At 44.7% G+C, this 16550-nt stretch overlaps 1 protein-coding gene across 4 annotated transcripts in view; it reads left to right on the forward strand.

Moving 5' to 3' along the window:
* The first annotated feature begins 1095 nt into the window (after window positions 1-1095).
* Window positions 1096-16550, forward strand: part of SH3TC2 (SH3 domain and tetratricopeptide repeats 2) — a 52886-nt gene continuing 37431 nt past the window's right edge. For 2 of the 4 annotated variants that reach the window (XR_014309937.1, XM_082724310.1), the window contains exons 1-3: window positions 1119-1556; window positions 11526-11624; window positions 15177-15304. Coding sequence is in view for 3 of the 4 variants with exons in the window: in XM_082724310.1 (XP_082580436.1) it covers window positions 1202-1556; window positions 11526-11624; window positions 15177-15304 (582 nt within the window). In the remaining variant the exon portion in view is untranslated. Of the gene's footprint in view, window positions 1557-11525; window positions 11625-15176; window positions 15305-16550 lie in introns of all 4 variants that reach the window. The other 2 variants (XM_082724309.1, XM_082724308.1) reach the window with 2 other exon arrangements.

The raw sequence follows: 16550 nt of genomic DNA on the forward strand, positions 1-16550 counted from the left end.
TCCGTTGCGGTGGGAAAGCTCTGAGAGTTCACTTCAGATCATCTACTTGTTTTCATCATGGTCACAGAAAGAGCTCGTATGTCGGAAGAGTAAAGCTCCTGATCTGTGGAATCAATGAAACGGGGCTCCAGCCCCAAATGTGACTTCCTAGATAGTGGGGCTCTGGACAAGTTATATGCCTCTCTTTGTAAGTTTCCTCACTTAGGATAGAGCTGCTAGGGCCTTCATTATGGGGCTATTACGGGATTTAAATGCAGTCGTGTATAGTGAGTGCCTGGCCCGTGGCAAGCATTCAGTGCCCGGGAGTCAAGATGAGTCAGCACTGAAACTGAAGACGGACTCTGTCACCTGAGGCTGAGCTGCTGTGTGCGGTGGACACTCGTGACTGCTCCAGGGAGACTGACCCCTGGGCCATCCTTCACACCATCACCCCAGTGCCCCTCCCAGAATATAAACATGGCCAGGCCACCCCCCTCCTTAAAATGTGTGTGACACTGACCTCCAGTCCAGCCTGCACGGAGCCTGCACGCCAGCCCTTAAGACCCTGCATCCTTTTGGCTGCCCCTCCTCCCTCCTTGGTTCACTCACCACCGATCTTTGCTCTAGGCATTAAGAAAATAAGTAATTAGTGACCCGTGAGCTTGGTCACTAAATCAGTCATGTCTCTGCTCTCAGTCTTGTGGACATTCAGCCATATTTTCTCTACCTCCTTTGAAAGATGTCACGGGAGGTTTTCTGTACTGTGTCCGCTGTATTCTCTGGCTCAGCTCCTTGGCCACAATGGGAAAGAGGCTGGTCTGGGGTGGCCAGGTTTTTGTGCATACTCAGAGCCTTACCAGACGTGGTCCTCCATCTTCTCATCTGGAAAGGTGCTGGGCTCCATCGGGGCCATTTCCCAGATCCCTTCTGACCAAAGTTTTGGGAGGAGGGGTGGAGCCCCACACACTCACCAGTGAGGAGTCGCTCCCGGTGCTGCTGGGGTTCACAGCCCCACCTTCACCCAGAGAGCCCAGGGAGGTGTGCCCAGAGAGACGCTGGGTGGGGTTGGCTTTCTCATTGGCAGGCGAGTCAGTGTGGGCCCAGTGAGTCGGGGAGAACGAGAACAGCAGCCTGGATGTCTGGGATGGTCTCTGCCCTCTTCCCCGACCCTGGCCTCCCCCGCAGGAACCTAACTGTGTATCTCAGTCCTAGAATGTGAGGAATGTGCCAGAGCCTGATAGGCCTGAAGCGATCTGCAGAGAGGCAGGGAGGAGCGCTGCTCCTCAGTCAGAGGCCCGAGAGTGTAAGGACTCTGGGTCCTGAGGGCTGGGCTGCCCCTCCCCTCCTCCTTGGGCCTCCTGCAGCAGCTGGATCTCAAAGGCTCCATTGTGCATTGAGCTGGATTTTGGTCCCTAGTGTGCCAGGAAGGAGGCGGGAGGAGGGACACTGTCGGGAGGCTGTCCCCTCCCAGTGCTCTTCTGGCTGGTGTTCCCAGGGGCTTTGGCCTGGGGAGAATGATACACACATGGGTGGCTGCTTCTGCATTCCCGGGGAGCCGAGTCTGTCCTGCGGCCCAGGTGAGTTTCCTGAGGGGGAGGGGTGGGTTGGGTTTGGCCTGTGGCTTCGCTTGTGGTGGTTGGTCCAGTGAAGACTCAGGGATCTGCTGGGTAAGGAAAGTGACTTTTCTAAAGACGGGGAGATGCCTCTGCTTTCTGACTCCCTCTCCTCCTTCCCTCATTCAGTATTTGTCATTCTGGCTTTGTAAAAACGGAGTAGACCCTGGGAAACTTCTACTTTTCCTGAAGAGAGACTTTGAGCTCACTCTGTGAGGAGCTGATGCTGCTCTTGGCTGCCGCTCGCAGGGTGTGACTAACCCTTCCGTCTTTTCTTCCCAGGATTCCCTAGGTCAGGAAGGAACCTCGGGCAGGGAGGGCCTCTGGGGCCCATGGGTGGTCATAAATTTGGCCTCTGTCACTCAAACCTATTTTCATCAGGGTTGCTGTCATTAGAGAGAAACGGGCAATTTCCTACCTCCTACCTATTACAGTGTAATTTTTTTTTTTTTTTTTTTTTTTTTTTTTTTTTTTTTTTTTGTACGTCAACTTGAAGCCATGGAGACCTGTCGCCTTAAGAAATTGTCAAGTCATCTGGGACTTGACATCAGGTGATCCGCCATTCCAGTTTGCCTGGACCCAAAGACTTTCTCAGGGTGTAGTTACTGCTAAAACCAGAAGAGTCCCCAGCAACCGAGGTGGTTAGTCACCCTAATGGAAGCTCCTTGCTTCTTTTAGGAGCAGGACCAAGGTGGGGTCCTGCCATTTTGAGTGGGGAATTTATCAGGATGTGTGGCAGCTTTGCGGGAAGGTGGCAGTCAGGGAGGACTTCTTGGAAGATAGGAGAGCATCACGCCAAGGAATCATTGCTAACCCTTGTTAGGATTCCATGTCTTCCTAGAGTACCATGTGGTTCCTTGGTCAGGGAACCCAGGAGAACCCCTAGCCAAGGCAAACAGATTTGCAAATGATGCCCTTGGCACAAAAGGCACAACCTCTACCTATGAAAACATTTTGCTTCTCCAGATTTCTAAGATTTAGAAACTTTTAAGATCCTTTCGCTAAATCCTGTTGCCATTGTACCTCACAGGCGCAGATGCCTAATGGAGTGTGGGGGAACATGAGGGATGCCAGCCAGGGACCTGAGTTCTAGATCTGACTCAGTCTACACACATTTGGGCAGGCATCATCATGGTGAATCACTGGGTCTTTAAGGCCACAGTGTCTGGCTTGATCGTGGTTCTTAGACTTGACTTGAGCAATTTACTTACCCTCTCTGTTTTAGTTCCCCTATCTGTGGATTTGAGATATCATTATGCATTCTTCATAGAGTTGTGGTAGGGATTAAGTCTATGTGTGAAACACTTAAAATGACCTGACACACAGTGAATTAAGCACAAGAAATGTCAAGTGTATATATACTTCTATGACCCTAGCACATCAAGCTCTCTCTTAAGCCTTTGTTTGCTCATCTATAAAAGGAGGGATTGTAGGCGTGGCCTGCAGAGGTGCCCTCAGGAGCTCTGCTCCTGCTCTCTGAGCCCCAGGTGCAGATCTGCTTCTGTCTGACATCCTGTCCTCAGCCCAAGATTTCATGTACAAGAATTCTGTGGCTCAAAACCAACCAGCCAACCAACCAACACCAAAGAAAGCATCCTCAGAGTTCTTATGACATTATCATCCAGTGACTTCACGGTTTCACCTGGTTTGGGGCATCAAAAGATGGTTGGAATCTCGAATCCACTATTTCTCTGAGTCAACTTGCCATTTCCTTTATCGAGGCTTCTCATGCCATGTCCCCAAACTGTTTTCTGCACTTGTCGGGGCCTTTCCCTAGGGAGGATGATAGGGGTGTTGTAGGTCTGAGGACCGTTGACATAAACACCCCCTGTTACGCTCCCCTATTTATCCTAGAGAAATGGAACAAAGTATGAGATATCCTGGAGTGACTCCATAGTTCTGTGACTTTGGGCAAATCTCTTACATTCTTCAAACCTCAGTTTTCCTGTCTGTAAACTGGATTGAATGGTACTATCTGTCACATGGAGTTTTGGGTGAGGATTACATCAGATAATTCATCTCATGGATTTGGTGAACAGTTTGGCTTCTGATTACCCCTCAGTACTTGTGGGCTGTTTTATTGTTCCCTAGTAAAGACTATTCCTACAACCCTTCTCCCTATTCTGGCTCCACTGTGCTCCTGTTTCCGGCTGCTTCTGCCATTACATTACATTACATTTAAGGGGGAGTCAACAGCAGTCCTGAACCAGCAGTCCTGAGAACCAGCAGTCCTCAGGGGAAGGGGGGCAGGAAAGGAGGAGGTCCTTGGTAACACTGAGCCCTGGACAGATGCCTAGCTGGTTTGCTGCGGTGTCACACGATGATGAATGTTGGCTCTGGCCACCCCAGGTGACCTGCATTCCCACACGTGGGCTCTGCCTGTGGCATCTGTTCCCGGTAATGCTTCTCATTGGCTCACATAAATCTCCCCAGTGCACATGGTGAGAGGTGCTGGTTCTGGTCAATTGCCGTCATGTCTGTCTTTCTGGAACCTTGGAGAGTCTGGCTGCTGTTTAATAAAGTATAGTTGCTCATAGAGGATCGCAAAGTAAGTCATGTCAAAGTTCATTGACCTAAAAGCTTCTAGCACTGCCCCATAATCGTCAACACTTTCTTAAAGAAATTTGGCAGACCTACACTCCTAAACAGGGGATGTGAGAGAGAACATTTGCCTATATTGATTGCTGGTGTTTTTAACTTTCAACACTTTTGGTAAATGTGAATCATGAGTATAATAATAGGGAATTGAGGGAAAAGGCTGGTAATAGTAAATGATGCCTCATATTTGAACTTTAGAAAGCTTGTGAGGCATTTAGGCATTTTGAACTTACTGATAATAGAGAATTTCAGAACAATAAACCCACAATCTAACTCTAACACCTTTTTACATTACACCATATCCACTTCAGAATATTTTTATTTCATTCTCTTACTTAAAAAAAAAAAAAAATCAGGGGTGCCTGGGTGGCTCAGTGGGTTAAGCCTCTGCCTTCTGCTCAGATCATGGTCTCAGGGTCCTGGGATCGAGCTCTGTATTGGGCTCTCTGCTCAGCAGGAGCCTGCTTCTTCCCTTTCTCTCTGCCTTCCTCTCTGTCTACTTGTGCTCTCTCTCTCTCTCTCTGTCAAATAAATAAATAAATCTTAAAAAAAAAATCTTTCAGGGGCAAGGAGGGTCTTCTGGTAGTTCTCCCCAGTCTCAGTTCCCTCCCTCCCTTCCTAGCGTTAATCACTTTTATGAATTCAGTGATTTTGTTCTTCTAGTACATGTCCATGTGCCCATAATCATTGCAAATAATTTTTTTCTGAAGATTTTGATAGTGAAACAAAATGATACAGTTACGCATCTTGCTTTTTCCCCCCTCCCTTCACATGGTGATCCGAGAGACATCCGTGTAGGGAGATGGAGCCATGGCTGTGATTAGCATCTGTCCTAACAAGGACAGTGTAGGTTTACATATTAAAACCTGCCGAGGGTGTGACCATCAGGACAAAGAAGGAAAAAAAATATGCATGCATATTTTTCTTCTTAAAGGTGGGGGGAAGGTGGGGTGGAAGGTGGGGGCTCACATCCAGCAAGTTGCTGAGAGTGAGATGTTTCCAGATTAGCGACTTCAGACTTCAGAGATCAGAGGTCAGGTTAACGTTGTGATGGCAGCACGGTCTGACCCCCGGGGATCTGGAGGGCCTCTGACTCTGGCACAAACTTGCTATGTGACCTTGGTAGAATCACTACTCCTTTGTTTCTTTGCAGTAAAATGAGGAGTAGAATGAAATGATCTCTTAAATCCCTTTTATCTCTTCATTTTCTCTAAGTATTGCCTCTTCCTTATTTTTATCCCTCACCCTCGATATGTCAAGATGCTTTCTCTTTTCTATCTTTAAAATACCACGTCATTCACGATATCCCCTCTCCTCTCATTTGCCAAAATCGCAGCACACAGTCTCACACATACACTCCTGGATTGCCGTACAGATTTTAGCTGGCCTTCCTCCCTCTCGTCTTTCCTTCTCCCCTGTGCTTCTCGTGCCACCCCAGGTAGAATTTCCACTGTTATTATGGTATTCCCATGCTCAAGAATGCTTCATGCCTCCCTATTGCTGGCTGTATCTATTCTAAATTCCTCTGCTTGCTTTGAAATGCCGTCCCTATCCTGACTCTGCCTTATTTACCAATTTTAGCCCTATGATCCCTGACCTCTCTGGTATGTACAGACTGGCTTCTGCTGTCTCTGTGTATGCAAAGTTCATTCCCCCTTATCTTGCTGATCTCTGTGCCAGTAATTTTGCTCCCTTCCCCATATAAATCTACCAAGAAAATGAAAAGGAAGCCACAGACTCAGGTAGAATACATGAAAACCACACATCTGATACTTGTATCCAGAACACTAAAAACAAACAAACAAACAAACAAACAAACAAACAAACAAAAACCACCCTGGGATACCTGGGTGTTTTAGTCAGTTAAGCAGCTGCCTTCGGCTCGGCTCATGATCCCAGGGTCCTTGGATTGAGTCCCACATAGGGCTCCTCGCTCAGTGGGGAGTCTCCTTCTCCCTCTGCCTGCTCGGCCTTCTGCTCTCTCTCTCTCTCTCTCTGGCAAATAAATAAGATCTAAAAAACCCACCCTTATAACTCAATAATGAGAAGGTAAATAACCTAATGCAATGGAGCAAAATGTTTGTAAAGATGCTTTCATTCAGAAAAATGTATGTATGGTAAATAAGCACATGAAAGAAAGGCTCAATATCATTAGTTATTAAGGAAATGTCAACTGAAACAGTGAGATAAAGCTACACACCCACAGAATGGCTGAAATTAAAAGGCCTGATACTTTCAGAGGTTGGTGGGGGATACGGAGTAACCAGAAACCAGAACTCTCTTACATTGCTGATGGGAATGCAACACAGTATGTCTGTTTTGGAAAGGAGTTTGGCAGTTTTTAACTAAATGTCAATTTTTAAAACAATTTGTACCTTTTTCTCACCCATAATAATAATAAGAACAAAAATGAAACTAGCCTATACCAAAAGTAATTTGTTGATTCATAAATGAAAAGTCCAGGGGTTGTTGGCTTTAGGTATGGTCAGATCAAGATAGCCAAATTATATTATTAGAAAGTTAGCTTTCCTAAACTCCTAAAGTTTAACTGGGTTTGGCCTCAACCTCAGGCGCACCTTCCCTGGGGGGTAGGCCCCACAGAGCTGGCATAGCCACAGCTCCAGGTGCAATGGAAAGAAATCTCTTCCTGTAGAGTGATCCTGATGTGGGTCTGAGGACTAGTTCTCATCGGCTCCACTTTGGTTATGTGGCCATGGGATAACATAATGTGATTGGCTTATGCTTGAGTCCGGTGCCCACTTTTGGAGATGAGAATGGAGTCAGCCCCGCTTGAACCCCATGGACTGGGTTTACGGGGCTCATCTGGCTAATGAGGAAGCTCAAGGTTGAGTCTGGGACTGTGTCATGGCCATCTTAGCTCTTAGTCACTTCTCCACCTGCCTCCAGTGTTAGAAAACAAATGTGCGTTTATTACAGAATATTTGGAAAGTAGACAAAAGTAGACAGATAATGAAAAATGACCCGGCACTAGCCTCTATGGACCTTTTGGTCTCTTTCCTTTCAGTCATTAAAAAAATCATACATCTTTTTAAACATACTGTATTCTATAGGATAGCTTTTTGCCTTGATTTGTCTCTAGTCCCTTTTTAAGACCCAGCTAAGTCTTCATATTCTTTCATGTTGAAATACAGTCCATGTGCCAAAAAGCTCCGTAAACTGTGAATCCCTGTGCAGCCATTAGCTGTTCTTCCTATTATGTGGCTCACTCAAATTTTCCAGATTCCTTCTTGTCTCTCAAGTGGCCGCCCGCTGGCTCATAGGTCCCCAGGCAGCTGGCACACAGGCTCTCTCTACTCTAGAGATTCTCACACTTTAAAGGACAAGAGAAATCCTCAAAATGCTCATTGAAAATGCGCATCTCCAGATCTACCCCTAGAAATTCGGAGGTGAAGTAGGTAGAGAAGAGCTCAAGGAATATTTCTAAAATTTTCTTCTATTAAAATTTACCGTTTATACAGAACTATCCTCAAAAATCACATGTGTACCGCTCAGTGAATTTTCACAAGGTGAATATATCCATCTCTGCTGCTTCCTGGGGTTGCCGTTCATTTATTGTACTTAATGGTATAGACTGGCACTTACTTACCCATTCTCGTGTAGAGGGACATTTGGGCTGTTGCCAGGTTCTGCGTATTATCCATATTGCTGCTGTGAATATTTTAGTAGATGTGTTTTGGTGAACACATATACGTACTCTTTTGAGTATATGCCTAGGAATGGAATTTCTGGATCTTACCGCATGCATATATCCAACTTGAACTGATAAGTCAGTTTCTCCCAAGCAAAAAATCTTCAAGCCTTACTCTCACACTTGCTGTATATGGGATGGGAGTTTTATCTGTCTTTTTTATTTTAGCCGGTCTGTGTGGAGGTGTTCCATCATAGTTTTAATTTTCATGTCCCTCATGAGTTTGAGAAAATTTTCATAAATTTATTGGCCATTTGGATATTGCCTTTGGTAAGTTTATTTGTGCCTTTAGTCCATTTTTTTCAAAGGTCTTATTTATTTATTTGACAGAGAGAGAGATCACAAGTAGGCAGAGAGGCAGGTGGAGGTGGCAGAAGCAGGCTCCCCGCTGAGCAGAGAGCCTGATGCGTGGCTTCATGTGGGGCTTGATGCAGGGCTTGATCCCAGGACAATGAGATCATGACCTGAGCCGAAGGCAGAGGCTTAACCCACTGAATCACCCAGGCGCTCCACCTTTAGTCCATTTTTCTAGCGGGTTGCCCATCTGTTTCTGAAAGCTGCTTAGAATTCTTCATATATTCTGGATTTGAGTTCTTTACATTCTATACATTCTATTATACTTTCTTCGACTCCCCTCACTTACCTTTCACCCTATTATTTGCATCTTTTTATTAACAAAAGTTCTTCATTTTATTTATTATTTGTATGTTTTGTTTGTATTTGTATGTATTTTTTTAATTATGTGTATTTGTATGTATTATTTATTTATTATTTGTATGTGTGTGTGTGGAGGGGGTGGGTAAAGCTTTCCCATCCAGTTTAGGAAAGAGCTGGTTACTTCAAGTCATGCAGATATTCTTTCTTTTTCTTTTCCTTTTTTCTTTTTAAGATTGTATTTATTTATTTGTTAGCTAGAGAGCGTGCGCATGAGCAGGAGGAAGGGCAGAGGGAGAGGAAGAAGCAGGCTCCCTGCTGAGCAGGGAACCCGATGTGGGGCTCCATCCCAGGACCTTGAGATCATGATCACTTTAGCCCAAAGCAGATGCTTCACTGACTGAGCCATCCAGGCATCCCTCTTCTCTATTCTTCTACCAGTTGGCTTGGACAGACAACTCTTTAAAAACCAGCACCTAGGTAATTCTGATGCAGTCTATAAATTATGGCTTGTGAAACCTTCCATTTTCTGCTCTAAACCTCACACATCTTTTCAGAGCTTTCTGCCCTGCCCTCTCCCTCAAAGCAGGGTGCCATGAACGTCCTTCTTCAAGGTGGGCATACAGGGTGGGCATTCACCATCCTTAAGCCATTGTTTCTTTCCACGCAGTCTTGCGATAGGGACTCTTTCTCAAAGCTCAAGGGGGCCAGATGGGAATGGGTAAATTTGACGGTGTGCAGACTGTGGTGGTCAGAGAAGAATGAATGACTGCAGAGGGACAGCAAATGCTTGGCTCCAGCCGACTGGGGCCACATGAGACCGAGGGTCCCAAACTACAGATCTTCCTGCTTTCAAAGCCAAGCCAAGCATCTGGGTTATGTAAAATATCCCAATTTCTGAGTGATGTTGAGCAATTCAAATTCAAGCTTTGAAAATTCACTGGGTGGGGAAAAGAAAGAAAGAATAACAAAAAAGAACAAAAGAAAAGAAAAGAAAAGAAAAGAAAAAAATGTTGTTTGTGATGGCCTCTGGCCCCTTGTCTATCTAACTTTTCAAATTGTCATAGAGTAGAGAAGCAGGCAGCCACTCCAAGTGTGATCCTGGGACCAGCAGTAGACAGCCCCATCACCCCCCCAACTCCAGGAGCACATTAGACATGCAGAACCTTAGGCTTTCAACCATTGAGGCAGAATCTAAATTTTACCAATACTCTCAGGCCTTTCATACACACATGAAAGTTCGAGAAGCACCAGTCTAGATGTATCATTCCAAACACTGGCTCAAATTAGAATCGTTTGGGGAACTTAGAAGAATTTCTATGGCTGGGCTGCACTATGGACCACGTCAATCAGCCTTCCTGGAGATGTGGCTCAGGCGCTGCTATTTTTAAAAAGCAATCTGAGTGATTCAAACAGGCAGTCAGAGTTGAGAACCACTAACTCAGATCCATCTGTCATTTGCGAGTGGGAAAAGTGAAACCTCAGAAAACGGATGGATGAAATGTCTTGCCCAAGGTCATTAACTAATGTATGGGAGAATCTGATTTGTGCTCAACTTCTTATCTCATGATTCCCAAGCCAGTGCCTTTTTGCTACAGTTACCTTTGGTTCCTGGGGGGCAGAAGTACAAAATGATCTAGTTCAATGATAGCTCATTACTCTCAGCTTTCCCGCTAAGCTGCTTTCAACACTGAACCCCTAACAAGATGAGAAGCTGTGAGCTGACAGGTCCTTCCTTCTGCCTATTCAAGCCCAAGTCCATTTCATCCTCCCTATACATCACCCCAAAAGTGCTAACCGCTCTCACTGTGAAGAAATGGAAGGTCCTCCACTTGGGTGTCAAAATGGGTGACACTTGGTGTCAAAAATCTCACTGCGTAGGCCTGGAGCAGGGAGCGGAGGCCCAGACTCCTGGCAGCCGTGTGAGGATCTGGGGTCAGCATTCATCAGCAGTGAGTGGATGGAGTGGGATGGCTGGTCCCTTATCCGTCTTGGGCTGCATCAGTAGAAGAACAGGTCCACAGTGCAACACGGGTAGGTCTGCTGGACTCCGATCCAGCACAATTTTACAATCAAAGAAACTGAGAGAAGTGAGGGGCTTGCAAACAGTGGTAGAGCCAAGATTCCTAATCCCTCTTTCGAGGTCCAGGCAGTGCTTATAGTATTCTGACCACTCCCCCAACCCTGGTATAGTCCTTGAACAGTCTCATGGTCAAAGGAAAAGAGTAAATAAAAGTAATGTGTTACAGACTTGAGTTCTCTTGTATCTTGGGGATACCACAAGGGAGGCCCACATTTCATAGTGGTGCTTATGAAATTTCCCTTTATTCGTTTATATCCACTGCCTCATGCTTTACAGCTATACTCACTTCTCTTTTCAACTCTCTGCTGTCAAAAGTGCCTCCTCCCTAAGCCTCTTCTTTTTTCCCCTTTCTGCTCCAATTCGACAGCAGCAAAGACAGGAACATTTTGGAGATCTGAGGAGAGGCCCCATACAGGACTCCAGTGGGCAAACACTCTGGGGGCCATCAATACATTTCAAGTCCATTACAAGCATGTCCCGCCATCTTCTGCATGATGCCACCTTCCCTGGCTCTGCTCCAGCACTTCCATTATCCACCCATTACCTTAAACCTTGCTGCAGTCAAATCTTTAATGACCTTGTAGCTCCAACATATATTGAGCATTTCAGTGTCCTCAGTCCTCAGCCGTGATACTCAGTCTGACCTGTGGGTAGGGATCTGTTTTATTTATTTACCTTAAATAAAACAGGGATACTCAGGCTACTGAAGAATTGAGATGAGAGGCATGACTGTTGAGTACTGAGTAATTATTAGGAAAGGGTGTTAGCAAGGAGAATTCTTCCAGGCCACCTGCCCTGGAGAAAAGATGGTCACTTGACAATGATTTGCAGTCCATGCTTATAACTTGCTTACACTCACACGAATGCTTTTTCATTTGCTTTCCTCCAGGTAAAGAAACTCCTTCCAAAGATCCAACCGTATCAAGTGAGTTTATAGCCTCATCTGAAGACAAGGAAAGATGTTGCCTGCCACAGAATATGAATCCAGGTATCTAAGCTCCTGAAGAGAAGTCCCATTTTTAAAAAAATTTTTTTAAATTTTTTTTAAGTATTTTCCATGTAGAATACCACAGTACCCTCCTTATCTCTCTCATTTGCAGGCTCCCTTCCTTTTATCCTTTCTAGGTACCATCACCAAATGCATCTTTGTAGGCATGACCTTGACCATGGTATCCACTTGCTTTCAAACTTTCCAATGCTCTCCATTGTCTGCAAGATGAAAGCTTTTCGGGTGAACACTCAAAGACCTTCACAATCTGGGCCATATTAAGAGCTCCAGACAGATTTGCTCTACAAAAAAAGAAAATCAGCAATTAAATTTTAAGGTGCCAGAGGACAGCGTTAATTTTTTAGGATACTTCTATATTTATTCTACATGGTATCCTAAGGAGTTATTTATATATGGCTGGTTTTTCAGAACATGTTTGGTAAATAAATACACAAAGGGTTGAGTAAATATTTGCAGGTCATGTTTGTAGTCTATATACAGTACCTTATACATAGCAGGTTCTCGATAATCGCTTGTTGAATAAATGCGTAAGTGAATAAAGGGTTGAATATACGGGGTGAGAGGCGACCGGCAGAAGAGCCCCTGTATGAATCTTTCAGAAGCAGTACAAGATTTTGAAATTAACGTGAAGGAAATCTTATTCTCAAGACATGTCTTTCACAAGGTTCTGGGTTAGAGACCTCAGCAGAACTGGCGGGCAGTTGGCAGCAGAAGGCTCTATGCCTGGGTTGAACTTTGTGCCGGAGGCTCTGGGGATCAACCTGTGGAAAACCCAGCATCTGTCCTACAGTAACGGGCCATTTTGGGGGGCAAGTCATGTGCCAAGTAGGTGCTAAATGACCGCCTCTCATTCTCACATGCACACGTCTAAGAGGTGCCCCCAAATACCCCATGTCTAAGGTGCCAGAGTCTTAGAGAGAAAGGCAACCTTTCCATTGCCACAAACAGGGCAGGTCTGTGATGAGACACGGGTTCAAGCCCCCATCCTTGTTCATAGCCACCATGCTTCATTATCCCTCCAAACACGTACTTCTCTTGGGCAGACAAACAATTGATTTGTGAAAAAGATTTACATTAAGAACCGTTCAAAGGACAGAAACCAGGTAAATAGATGGTGTGTACATGTCCTACCAGGTTCCTTCCTTCCCCAGTTGCAAATTCAGTCAAACTGCTGGGCTGGCCATGAGAAAAACCTTGCCCTTTCTTGTTCTTGTATCAATCTGCTTCTTTGCCTGTTAGCTTGGGCTGTCCTTGACAAAAGGTGACATGCCACCTTTTGTTTCCAGAAAGCAGTACAGTCAGCATTTTGCCTTATCAGTGCATGAAGCCCAATGAACAAATGAGAGGCTGAACTTGTCTGTCTTTTAGCATTTTCCACTGTGATGCTGTTTCCCGGAAAGTCACTGAGTGAGACGGGGACATTCTACCCCAGCCTCCAACCTCTCCTTCATGCGGAAGAGTCACGGACAAAATCAATCAGATACATTAGCATGATTAAACCACCGGTATTCAGAAGGACTTAAAAAAAAATGGCAAAGTGTATTTCATACTAACGCTGGAGTGAGCTTGATTTATTTCCCTGTCTGGTCCTGCTGAGGGGACCACTGGATCCCACAGTGGGCCCAGACGGCAGGTTCTGAGTGGCAACTCTTACATGTCGAGATCTCAAAGGCAGTTTGCTTATTTAAATTCAGGTCTTGAGAGTGACATATCCGTGGATTCATATTCAGGGCAAGGAGATCCACTCTGAAGGCTGTCATTCACTGGGGACTATTGTGAGAGATTGTAGAAGGGAGTTTGGATCAGGCTTCGGAAGGACAGGAGAGATGGATTTGGTGAAAAGAAGTCACAGTCAGAGTCAGGGTTGATTACAGGTGTGACAAGATGAGGGCAGAGGGACAGTAATCCCTGCAGCGCTGGGGTCGGGGAGTTTGTGAGAGTCAACAGCTAACTCTTAATGTGTTAATTGAATATTTATTATGTAGGAGGCACTGAACAAAAAGCTTTATACGCATAATCTCCTTTGTAAGCCTCTTAAAAGCCCCATGAAATAGATACTTGGCAAGTCATTTTGCTAATGGGAAAAGTCAAGTGTAGAGAGATAATTAACTGTTTAGCACGGCACAGTGAGCGGAGGGCAGAGCCAAGCCTTGAGCCCAGGTTTGTGTGACTCCACCTCCCTGGCTTAGCCTCCTCTGTAGAGGTCAGTATGCTGATCCGTGAGGCTACCAGAGAGAGGGCTGGGTGGGACGGCTGAAGATGGAGGGCTTGGCTGAGGTTAGAACACAGGCCAGGGAGGAGCAGAGTGGAAGACTTCTGCCCGCAGTTTGCACCCATGCCAGGCCAGTTGCGGATGTCCTATTGGAGTTGGATGGCAGCCACAGCAGTTTTAGGACTTCTAGGTTAAAAATGGGCTTTTTAAACATAGGAGTCCAGGCTGCTTTGTGTTACCCAGGGCAGCATGAAAAGGACTGTCTTTAATCTCAGGGATTGGCAAAGTCCCTGGCAAGTTAAGGCTTGAAGAGAGACCTCCATTATCCAGTCCAATGACTTTTTGGTTCATTGTGTTTGATTATTAACAAGATTGCTACTTATTGTCCAAGAAGATGTGGCAAAGTGCCGTTATAAGATGAACCTCCTCAGGGTGGCCTTTTCCAACAGCACCGTCCGAGGCGCACCCCTGCCCCTTGCAACCACTGCCTCACGCTGTTCACCTGATTACATTGCTTTCCTAGCACTTTTTTCTATCTGAATGTATTGTGTTCATAGAATCAGTTACTTGCAAAGAATACGAGCTTCCATGAGAACAGGGACCATGTCAATTTTGTTTCCTGCTGTATCCCAGAACCTGAGACAGCTTTTGCTCATAGTATTGGTTGAATAAATGTGCATTTCAAAGAAATTAAACATAGACTTTAGTACATTAAGCAACTATCCTGGAAAACATTAATGGACTCATCATTAGAAACAGTTTAGAGAAAATGTATGGTGTATACATAATGCACAAAGTATAGACCATCTATTACATATCATAGATTTGACATATAAATGATTTCCACATATATAAATAAATTAGTATTTATAGTATTTATTAGTATTAGTATTTATAAATAAATTAGTATTTGTTCAAAACTTTCACAAATCATCCACAGGAAGGTGTATATGTCTAGCTCTTTTTGTTGGCACTGTCACCTTGGTGCCAGGCAGCCTAGAAATATACCTTGTTCAAAGCAGAAATAACAACAGCAACTCCTGGGATTCCTGCTTTGTGTTACCCAGGGCAGCATGAAAAGGACTCCAGAACATTCCAGAACATTCTCAGGCTTCAGCCTCTTCTTTCTTTTTTTGCCCTTGGAGGTCATTTTAAAGGAGGTGCTCAGGAGATCGTGAAGATTACTTATAATCTCTAAATAATGAGGGCACCAATTTAAGATTTAGGTGTGGGAAACATTGGGGTTCATCTAATTCTTTTTTCCCTTTTGTTGCATTTCCAGCCTGCCCTGATTGGCATTCCTGTCTTTTCTCTTTAAGATCTGACGCTCTCCTTCAGTGTGAAGAGCCGCTCCCAGCGGTGTGTAAATGGCCTCCTGCAGGAAGCGGCCAGGAGACGGCTCTGGGCGCTGGAGAATGAGGACCAGGAGGTGCGTGCCCTGTTTCAGGTGAGCTGGGGTGGCCCCATGAGGCGCTGACGCTGCCTTGTGTCCGTCTGCGGCAAGGCTCTCCAGCACCTAGGACAGCGCCGGGAACAGAGTAGGCTCTCAAGGAAACAGCTAAAGGAAGGAAAGAATGAATGAAATCTACACATTTGCTGCTGGGCAAGAATAGGCACTACTCAGAAGGGGGCAATCTCTGGGGTTGCAGAGTCAGAGAAAAAACTGTTTAAAATCTGCCACTCATGGCTCTTTGACCTTCTATAAGTGACTCACCTGTCTAGGACGAGAATTGTTAGGATATTTACCTCATGAAGTATAACTCTTAAAAAATGTGATAAATTTGAATTTTGTTGTTTTTTCATTGTGATAAAACAGACGTAATGTAAATTTTCAATGTTAATTATTTTCTGTGTACATTTCAATGGCATCAATGCACTCACATTGTTAAGTACCCGTCACCACTATTCATTCCAGAACTTTTTCATCGTCCCAAACTGAAACTCTCTATCTACTAAATACTAACCCCTTCCATCCCCTTTCCTCACCACAGGTAACCACTAAGTATACTTTTTTTCCCCTGAGGTACCAAAATTGCCAATCAAAAATTAATAACTATGTATTTTAGAATGAGAGGAGAAAAAGGCAATAAAGTAAATAAACCAGTCCTTCCTCTTTCATAGTGGGTAGCTAGTACCTTCAGTTGTTAAACCAAGGAAGAAGGATATGACCAAATTATTTACAGTTTAGGAGGAACTTTTTTTTTTTTTAAATTTAAGAACTTATTCATTTATTTGACAGGGAGAGCACAAGCAGGAAGAGCAGCAGAAAGAGGGAGAGAGAGAATCAGACTTTCTGCTGAGTAAGGAGCCCAACACGGGGCTGGATCCCAGGACCCTGGGATCAAGACCTAAGCTGAAAGCAGACACTTAACTGACTCAGGTGTCCCCTAGGAGGGACTTACAAAGAAAACCAAACTCAGAAATGGTTAAAAGTTGTTGCAACTAGAGATGGGAGAAAAAGAACATTACTTCATGTAATAAACTAGTATGTTCTAGTTATTTTTATAGTCTCTGAATTAATTTGATACAAATTAAAAAGGGAAACATGTTCTATTAATCTGTCATGTTAAAAAAAAAAAAAAAAAGACTGGTTTGTTGGGAGGAGCCAGTGAGTCAGTATCTGGAGAGAGCTTGGCACTTTGCTTGGGTGGTGGCATGTTCTCCCTAAACAGCAGAGAAATTATAAATAGTAG

The sequence above is a fragment of the Mustela nivalis genome (assembly GCF_964662115.1).
Source record: "Mustela nivalis genome assembly, chromosome: 3".
Taxonomy (NCBI): Eukaryota; Metazoa; Chordata; class Mammalia; order Carnivora; family Mustelidae; genus Mustela; species Mustela nivalis.